This window comes from Pyrus communis, chromosome 4 (assembly GCF_963583255.1).
Source record: "Pyrus communis chromosome 4, drPyrComm1.1, whole genome shotgun sequence".
Classification (NCBI taxonomy): Eukaryota; Viridiplantae; Streptophyta; class Magnoliopsida; order Rosales; family Rosaceae; genus Pyrus; species Pyrus communis.
Genome location: NC_084806.1, coordinates 7,240,141 through 7,250,008, shown reverse-complemented (window position 1 = coordinate 7,250,008; position 9,868 = coordinate 7,240,141). Strand labels below are relative to the sequence as shown.

At 34.5% G+C, this 9,868-nt stretch overlaps 1 protein-coding gene across 1 annotated transcript; it reads left to right on the top strand.

Annotated features, from left to right (window-relative positions):
- The first annotated feature begins 3,596 nt into the window (after positions 1-3,596).
- On the top strand, positions 3,597-9,543 carry LOC137731693 (uncharacterized). Its single transcript, XM_068470878.1, has 12 exons — positions 3,597-3,902; positions 4,794-4,858; positions 5,267-5,344; positions 5,539-5,617; positions 5,894-5,958; positions 6,909-7,010; positions 7,989-8,078; positions 8,166-8,240; positions 8,330-8,362; positions 8,458-8,538; positions 8,778-8,900; positions 9,093-9,543. The coding sequence occupies exons 1-12, from the start codon at positions 3,857-3,859 to the stop codon at positions 9,285-9,287; spliced, it is 1,032 nt and encodes a 343-aa protein (XP_068326979.1). The 5' UTR covers positions 3,597-3,856; the 3' UTR covers positions 9,288-9,543.
- The last annotated feature ends 325 nt before the right edge of the window (positions 9,544-9,868 follow it).

The following is a 9,868-nucleotide window of genomic DNA, read 5'->3' as shown; positions in this document are numbered from 1 at the left end:
ATAATATGGACTCATCATGAGGTTTAATCAAAATTCGGCTTTCAATTTACCAAACACTAAGTAACCTAATAACTCTTCACTTTGTCGAAAAAATTAATGAAGTGACCTAGTTTAAAGGACAAATATCAGTGGCCATGCTAGAAAGCAGAATTTACTTTGTTGAATGTTTAAACGTGTCAGATTTTCTGGCACCAAACGAAGAGTCGTCCATTACCCCGAAAATGGCGACCAGTGCGGCTACAACATAAATGAGATCGGAAAAAAAAGAAGGAAAAATGTAGCATTCTTACATATGCTGCTGATCACCATTTATTCTTAAAATACTCACGAAAAATAAGCCCTTCGATTAGATCCTTATGACGCATTAGATTGAACTTTATGCCAAACATTATATATGTTCTTTTTTTAAAGAGAGAAGTTTACACCTTTATTGTTGAATGGACGGTTGAAAGGATAAAAAAAAAAAAAAAAAAAAAAAAAAAAAACAACTGAAATGACATAAAATCGAAAATAATGCTTCTCCTTTGCACATTTGAATTTCAGTGTCTCATTTGTGCTCATGACTTAGCGTTGGGAAGAGAACCACATCACAAACAAGAGTCAGTTCTTTGGCAGAACATATGGACTTTTTTATTTTATTTTTTTTGTTTTTTTGTTTAATCAAATTGCATTGTTTACAATCCCAAAACGAAACTTTTAAAGCATTTCCACCCATTTTTGTGGATTTGGATCTACAACTAGACTTATGACATTACTATTTACTTAATTATAAATTATCGTGGCGAATTCGATATCAAATTAAGTTGTTTATTATGTAACTTAACCGAACTCTATTTTTCCTTAGTATAAAAATATCAATGTTCTAAAAAATAATAATAATAAACTGTCGTAACAGTTACTATTCACTCATTGTCAAAAGTAATTCACATTGATTTATTTTATTTTATTTTAATCTATAATTTAATTATTTAATAATTATTGAACGGATGAGATTAATTTAGAATATGTCACTATGATTATGCCACATGTCCATGCCTATAAAAAATATACTTTAAAATTTCGAGTAGATTTCAGTTGCTCTTGTCATGTCATGTGTCTTCATCTTTCTTCAACTATGTGTATCAGAAATCTTGCTTAGATTCTCGAGAAGATTTCGGTTGCTCTTGTTTTGCTTTGACTCCACCTTCAACGGGAGATGCCATTTTTGTAAGCATAAACAAAATAGGAATGTAGAAAGTAAAAGATTGTATAGAGTTTTGGTGTGGGAAGTGAAAAAAATGATTTAGTAGTATTTGTAGAAGAAATTTACAAGTAATCGTTGGAATGTTTTTTTAACTTTTATTCGATTTTTTTTCTTATTTTTAGATTTAAAATAAATATTAGTACAAAAAATAATAAGAATCGTTGGATTAAAGTAAGAATTTAAAATGGACATTTGAGATTGGGCCATGTCGTAAGTAGCTGTTGAAAGCCATCCGACAATTGTGGCGGGTTGCAGGTTTCAGAAACTGTCTCGCCACTCGCCAAGCTAGCCGTGTGTTGGCAAAAAAAAATAATTATAGGGACATGCTAACATCAACACCAAAGATTTAAGTTTGGACTCATAATCGACATGAAACTAGCCATAGCAGATGAGTCTTGGCAATCGAAAAATAAGTGGAGTTGTGTTTTGGGTTGAATTTGGGATCTGACCATGTCAACTTTAACATGGATGAAAATGCTCTACAATTGTATAGTATTTTCGGTAATTTGTTACCTAGAAAGTCAAAGGCTAAGTGACACTGTATAAGCAACATTTAGGGTATTAGGATTGTAACATTTCATATTATTATAGTAAGTTAAAAATTCATAAACATTTGAAAAGTAAACACACACATTACTTTTAAAAAAAAAAAAAAAACTTTAATAACATCCAAGCAAGGTTAAAAGTAAACACAATCACTTAAATAAAATAAGAATCTAGCGACTAATTTGACCAAAATTAAAAGCAACCCAAGCGAGATTTACTATATTCATGTGAATTATTTCCTTTACCACTATAAATGAATTATTCAATTATTGTTTACTAATAAATAATAGGGGAATTAACTAGGGGTGAATTCGAAAAATCAAAAACCGAAAAAAGGGGACCGAAATCGAAATCATAACCGAAAAATCAAACCAAAAAAAAAATCAAACCGAAAATAGAAAACCAAACCGAACCAAAATAGTTTGGTATGGTTTCGGTTTTTGTGGTCCGAAAACTGAATCGTACCGTTCCAAACCGAAGTTAGTGTTAAATGATGTCGTTTTACCCCTTAGATAGGTGATGTCGTTTTTTACTCATAAGTTGGTGCCCTTTTTTTATTTGTATGTAGAAATGGCAAGTGGAAATTCAAGAAAATGTGCTATGTTGCCCCTAGGCAACCTAAGCGTTAGGAAGCAAACTCTCAGTCAAACGTGAGCGTTGAGCTTGAGGAATTGAAGAAGTGTGGAAGACTTGAAGGTTTACGTGTAGAAGCCTTGAAATGTGATGTTTCTTTCAAGTTGGACTTTTGGAAGACTTTAACTTTGATGTTATTTTTAAGTTAGGACTTTTGGAAAACTTGAAACTTTGATGTTTATTTTAAGTTTTAGACTATAGATGACTTGATTCTAGTTAACTTTGAATGTTTGAACTTTGATTTTAATGTCTTTGATTTAGGTGGAATATTTGTTTTATTGATTGTGTTGGAATTGTTAGTTTGAAGTTTTTTTTTTTTTGAAGAAAAGAAAAGGAAAAAAAAAAAAAAACGGGTACCAAATTGAAACTGAACAAAAAAACCAAATAAAAAAAAGCCGAACCGAAAGAAAACCGACGAAAAAGTGAACCGAATAATAACTTTGGTATGATTTCGGTTTTAGCAAAAAACTGAATCGAATTGTACCGAACCCACCCCTAAAATTAACTTAGAGTCAACACTATTTATGAAACAATCCAATTATAATAAGTTCTTATATAATTTTGGGTATTTTTTGAGAAAGCATCTGTTAGATACTTTTATAAGTCAAAAACATTTTTTGGTGTTTTTTATGTTAAACGCGGCCAAAAACATATTTAATTAAGAGAGAAATTTACACAGAACACATACACAATTACCACATGACATTTTAATTTTCATAATACAATCTCATATATTGAAAATTTACAAATTTACAAATATTTTTATTTCTATTAATTAATGAAATCTTCTTTGTCAACCAAAAGAGAATAAAAAGATTATTTAGTCTTCTATCATACAAAAAAAAAATGATGAACAATAATGTAATTTCATAGGTCAAAATTTTACTACCTCCAATATTAAAAAAAAAACAACTCTCTCTCTCTCTCTCTCTCTCTCTCTCTCTCTCTCTCTCTCTCTCTCTCTCTCTCTCTCTCTCTCTCTCTCTCTCTCTCTCTCTCTCTCTCTCTCTCTCTCTCTCTCTCTCTCTCTCTCTCTCTCTCTCTCTCTCTCTCTCTCTCTCCTTTTACAAAATATGTAGATAAATGCTAATTTTATTAAAAAAAAAAGGCACAATAACGATAAACTCGTTGTTGTAATTAAAAAGGGCCTTTGTACTACTAATCGAGCCCAAGGTCATTTTGCTTCCACGGGCGGAAATAGGGTTGTCGCCCTTGCTCTACAGAAGTAGTCGATTCTCAGTTTCCTCAGTAGCGAAGGAGGGAGAGAGAGAGAGAGAGGAGAGAAAATACCCGGAATTCGGAAAGAGAGAGAAAATTCGATTTCTTGTGAAACAATTTACCAGCTCTGTGATCTCCAAAGGAGGAGGAGCTCCGATGCCTTGTCGCTCTGCCGTTTAGTCTCCGCGAGAGGATACCTAAATATAATCAGAGTCGATGGCTGCTCTCCCTCTAGGCAAGCTCACCATTCTCGTCGGCGCAGGTCCGTACAAATCCCTCGCTCCTCTTTTTACTCATTCAATTTTGTAGTATCTCAAACTCCATAGCAGTCTATTTTGTTACGTTCTCGAACCCCGTTGTAATTGAGTCCCGAACTGGTGTATTATTTTTAATTTTTGATTTTGGGCATAGTACTGGCGGAAAGAAATCATGCCCATGCACCTGGTGCGGGTTCGATCCCCCTCCCTCCCCCAACATTTAACAATTCAACCCACTACTATCGTTTGTCAAAAAGAAAAATGCTAGGGTTTTCGATTAACCCTGGTTCTATCATTTGGGAACACTGAAGGGATGCTGGGTGGTAGCTGGAGGAAGTATGCGTTCTTTTGAATGTACTGTTAATCCGACATTGCAATGGAGAAAGGCGTCTGAGAGTGTGAAAGTGGAGCTGTATTGGTATTTGAGTATCCGAGCCATATTAATTCTGTTGGTTTTTGCATTTGATTAAAAATGTGCAGTGTTTTATGTTTATTAAGGAGCTTAAGTCGTGCTTAAACCAGCCAAGACTCTGTTTTGTTATATGGGTTAGTGGTATTTTTAGGAGAATCGGATGGTATGCTGTGAAACGTGAAAGTGTAGGCTTTTAGGTATTTTAAAACTAGGTGGAAATTGGTTCACCTTGTGTGGTTATGTGCATTCTTGCTTCTCGATTTTTCATGTCCGCTTGTCACCTGTCCAGTCCCATTCGAGTACTAGCTCCTGACCTCATCTAAAGGGTTCTAATTAATCTGGGTTGGTCTTCGTATTGGTAGTTTCTCATGATTGGTGAACCAACTTATTGCAATTGTGGGGTTTGACATAAAATTGTTAATTTATGCTGTCTTAGTTGAAGAGCATGTATTTCTAATCAATTGGTGTTTCGTATGCTTCTTAGGCATTCTTGGTTCAGTTCTTGCAAAAGAAGGACGTGTATCTGATGTTGTCTCTGGTGCTTTCAAGGTAGTTTCTCATGCTACTTCTGTTTTGTACTTCAAATTTTCTGTTTTAAAGTCTATGTATGGGTGGCATCCAATGTATTACATAATACATATTGATCTTGCTGCCAGCTGGTGATGTTGTATCCAAGGACTGAGTATTTATATCAATCAGGATAGGAGGCTAGAGGTTCAATGTTCTTGAGGGCTTTTGAGAAGAGATTAGGACAATAGGGAAATCTGTGTGTCATTACAACTTCCAAGATTTTATCGGGATACAATTTGCATATTTTGTTGGGCTTGGCTGTATTCTTTAAACTATATTTAAATAAAAATCTTCAGTTTTAATGTTCTTTGTTTTTCTTTAAATTGTATAAATTTTACTGTATATCATTACGACCATAAGATTTTATAGTATTTATTTTGACCACAGATTGCTTGGAAACAAATTAGACGAAGTGATAATACTTCGGCGGTTAATAAACCACACAACGACTCTCTGATGGCTCAGGTTTCGTATTTTCTTCTACAGTTTTTATTACTTATAATTGCTTTTAAAGTAGTTGGATACTAGAACAGTTATGCCTTACCACACACATTGAGCAACGACTTTTCTTTTTCTCGGTCAGCATCTGTGTGCTTTCATTATTGGAGCTTCGTATTTTAGTGAATGGCATAATGTGATTAAATAATTAAATTTGACAGATGAACAACCTACGGAAGGAGCTGGAGATAATAGCATCAAGTCGACCACCAGTTACAGTTATAACTATGAGTCGAACAGGTTTTGATTACCTTCCCTTGAGTTCTGAACATGGTTATTTATTGTCTGGATTAGTAAGCACACCAACAAAACCTTAATAAACTAACAAAATTACGCGTTTTTTATATCTTTTTTTTTCATCCAGTTTGTAAACAGCTTATGGCTCAGCTAGATGAGCATGAATATATGTTATTAATCAAGTACAAGGTTTTCATAAAATTTATTGTTATGTGTTGTGTATATAGGTCTGTAACTATCAGTTTGTGATATTCTGTGACATGGTTTTGGTTACTGCAGGTACTAGCAAATATGGTATAATTATTGTTGTAGTAGCCGCAGGATATGGCTACTTTTGGTGGAAGGTAAGAGGTTTTATTTAGTACGATATAATAAAGAGGTTAAAGCTTCCCCCTGGGCCAACTGATCAAACTTCTTTTTCCAAATTCTACCTATCACTAAATCATGGATGTTAATAACATTCTTGATTTGAAAAATGACTATTTATCTATGACTTCTGTGGCTAACTTGTTTAGCCATAAAGAGAAAAATTTGTACTTGAAAATGTAGTACTGATATGTGTTTGTGAATTCCTTTACATTAGTGAAGACATCAAACTTCAGCCATTAGATACTTTGGTTCTTTTCAGTTTTGGTATCTACTACAATTGCTAAATGATAAGCACTACCAGTTAAGACATGGATTCAACCCCTTTATGTTTCTCCTTGACATGTTGATATGATCTACTATAAATAACAATAGTGGATCAAGGTATACAACGAGCAAAAGTTATGATAAAAGGCCCGGGTCTCAAAAGAGATGTAGCATTAATAACCATCTTAATAACTTCCTTACGTGCATTTGTTTGGTCCATCCAACTATGCCTGTTTGGGATGCTATAATTCTTTTTCATCTAGTAGGATCCATTAATCAAAATGGTTACTGAAACAAACACTTTGCTTACTTGATATTTGCTTGCCTTTGTCTAGTGGGAAGTTATATCTAAACTTGATAATCTTCAAGTATTCGTGTCATAGTGTACAAAATCTAAAGTAGATGAATCATTTAATAATTTAGAATTGAATTTTGAGTATGCTCTCAAGGACTCTGTGTTTGTAGGGTGTTTATTGCGTAAAATCATAAATTTTTTAAAAGGTTGTAATTATGATAGGTATCGTTCCAAAATCTCACCCTGTTTGGTTTGATAAACAAATTATTTTTGAAAAAAATTAACTAGTGGATCAAACTTTGTTTTCTTCTGTTCTCTCTTGTCAAAGTTGTTTATTATATATGTGCATTTCTTGTATGTTTGCAGGGGTGGAAGCTTCCTCACATGATGTTTGCAACAAGACGTAGCTTGTCTGATGCTTCCAATTCTGTTGCTAAACAGCTTGAGAGTCTGTTTACATCAATTTCGGCAAGTCTTCTCTCTCTCTCTCTCTTGCTATTGATTTTCTGACGTTACTTTTTCTATTACCAAGTGAAATATTGTGTCTTGTATCTATGGTGGAATTGACGTGGTGCATTATGTAATAAGTTGGTCGTTATGTTGTTTCATGGTATGTTAAGTGCTTTCTCAAGAATGAGAGGAGCTTTTGTTTTTCTGTCTTCACTGATGCCATTCAATTAGTGTTTCACATTGACTATATGTCTACGCCATGAATATTCTGTTGCAAGTCAAGTGTTTCTCTCTTCCAAATGTTGTTGGTAAAATTTTATATGGACCCAACCATTTGCTCACTAGACCCATCTATTATTTATTTATATATTTTTCATAAGTTTCAATTCCTTAAACAAAAATAAAACTAAAAATGAGCCACCCCCTACCTAGCTGGCAAACTCTCTGCGATGGTGGACCAGATGCAGAAATTTTCTCTGTGAGGTTGCAGCCCTCCATTCCATTCAGATTTTTGATAGTGTAGAGAGCGAAAGCAAGAGATGAGAGCAGGGGCTGATGGTTGTAAGACTTAACGAAGTTGACGTTGTCGTTCCGGTTGGGCATGGCAGATGGTTGTTGGGTTTCTTTAGTTTTTCATTATTTTATAAATTTTGCTGAAGGGCAAATGTCGGAATTTAGAAATTACCAACATTTGGTTGGGTTTTATGAGCAAATTGTTAAGTCCACATATAACCATCCATGTTATGAGGTACTTAATTTATTTCCAAAAGGCCTTGGTTGTGGTTGAAACTTTTGTGATTTAGATGAACTCGTGTGATCATTAGATGATTTCATCTATTTCTGGTGGTTTCATGAAAGTCTGCATAATTCACAAGAAAATTTTATGAACCTGTTATGTTTGTCATGCTTTTGGATTGAATTTTCTTGTAATATGATTTTAATTAGAAATGAAAAATAAAAGTCTCTAACTTTGTAGATATTTTGTCTGATTTTCAGACCACTCAGAGGAAATTGTCTTCACAACTTGACAATGTGGAATGTAGTTTGGATGAAAGTATAGAAAATACGGCAAAGACACAACAGGAGGTGGGTATGTTAGATATTAGTAAGTAGTTTTGTTTGTATTTCTGTGATTCAAGTTCATTAACAAGAAACCTTCTATGCCATTTATAGGTTGTTCAACTACAAGGAAGGACGGATACCATTAGCAGAGATTTTAAAAAAGTTCACCACGCAGTGCTGACTCTGGTGACTCATTGTTTTATTATTTCTTTTCATCTCTCACAAAGTATATTCATGAATGGAAAATCATATTCCTTATTTTTCTTTGGTCTCAGGAAACAAAAATTAATAGAATTGAAGGGAAGCAGGTATATAGTAGTTTACTCTTTTGATTTATGAGTTGTTATTCTCTGCCCTTGAATACTGTTTTGTACTGACGGTCTGGCCTTTGACTTCTAATTAGGGTGAGATTACCGGTGGAGTATGGAAGTTATGTGACTACGCACTGAACATGGAAAAGGGCATAAATGCAGAACGCATTCAGGCATGTACTGATTATTTCCTGCATAACTGGAAGATTGATATTTATGTCTGATTCTGTAGTCATCTTACGTTACTTTTCCGTTGACTAATGATTGATTGTACTGCTTTATGTAACATTAATTTTTTCGTTTTTTCAGAGTTTATTACTTTTATAGTTTTGTAACTTTATTTTATCAGAATGAGCCTCAATTGATATGGTTCATTTGGCATTTTATTGACTCTGATTTCCACAATATTCAGGCATCACCATCCAGTTTTTCCAGGCCAGTTCTTGAACTACCACCAGCCTCCCCCTCATCTTTGGTGACCCCACCGAAGTCCTCGAGGCCAGCGCTTGAGCTACCCCCAGCATCACCCTCAAGGGTAAGATTGATGTTCAAAGTGTGTATAGTGGTTTGATATGCTATCTTATTAAGATAATATATTGAATTGGTTGGAGGCTTAACAACTCTATTCTTAAAACCAACTCTACAATTGTTTGAATTTTTACTTACTTGACTTTGTCTCATTTTCGGTTGAGGTATTTATAGTCCTATCCATCTCCTGTCGTTTCAGGGGAATGGTGGAATCTTGGAAGTGGTTGAGTCCTCAAATCGTGGCGAGGCTTCCAGTGAGCTTCGTGCTCCAGAAGGCACAAACAATGCGTCTTCCAGTTCTGGTTGGTTCGGGTTTGGGTTTCCAACTTTTAATAGTTCGGCTCTCCTGAGGACGCGAAGTGCTACAACTGGAATGGTTCAACGGAAACGATGAACTATTCAACCGTTATGAGGATCTTTGTATAGATCTGGTAAAGTCATTTAGAGTATATTCATATGATAATTCATCATTTGTACTCTCTCTGAGGTGAAAGCCTTGAGCTTTTAGACTGTTTAGTTTCGAGAGCCAAAACCTCAAATATAGCAAACGCCTTGTCCCCAATCGAAGTGACTGTAACGGGACGGGATGCTGAGAATTTTGTAGGGCAGACACGACGTAATATTGGTATTTAAGATGGTTACATTTTTTAGTACTTGTGTGTGTGTGTGTATGAATGATGCCCGTTGTCACAGAAGAGGTTTTAGTACGTTGTCACAGAAATTCCTAAGGGTGACTTTGTGTATGTACTCCTCTAATAACAATCTAGTCACGTTATGTGACTTTGATGTGATGATTAATTGAGTGGCGTAAGCATGCGGTGACAACTAAGAATTTATTATCGGCAATTACTCCACGAGAAATGCGAGCAATCTTTGCATTTGGACTCTCATGTTTTTTTCGTCGTTAATTCTTAGCTGAAAACATTAAAGGTTGTGTTTTTTATGTAAAAAAGATGTGTTATTTGAAGAAGCGAA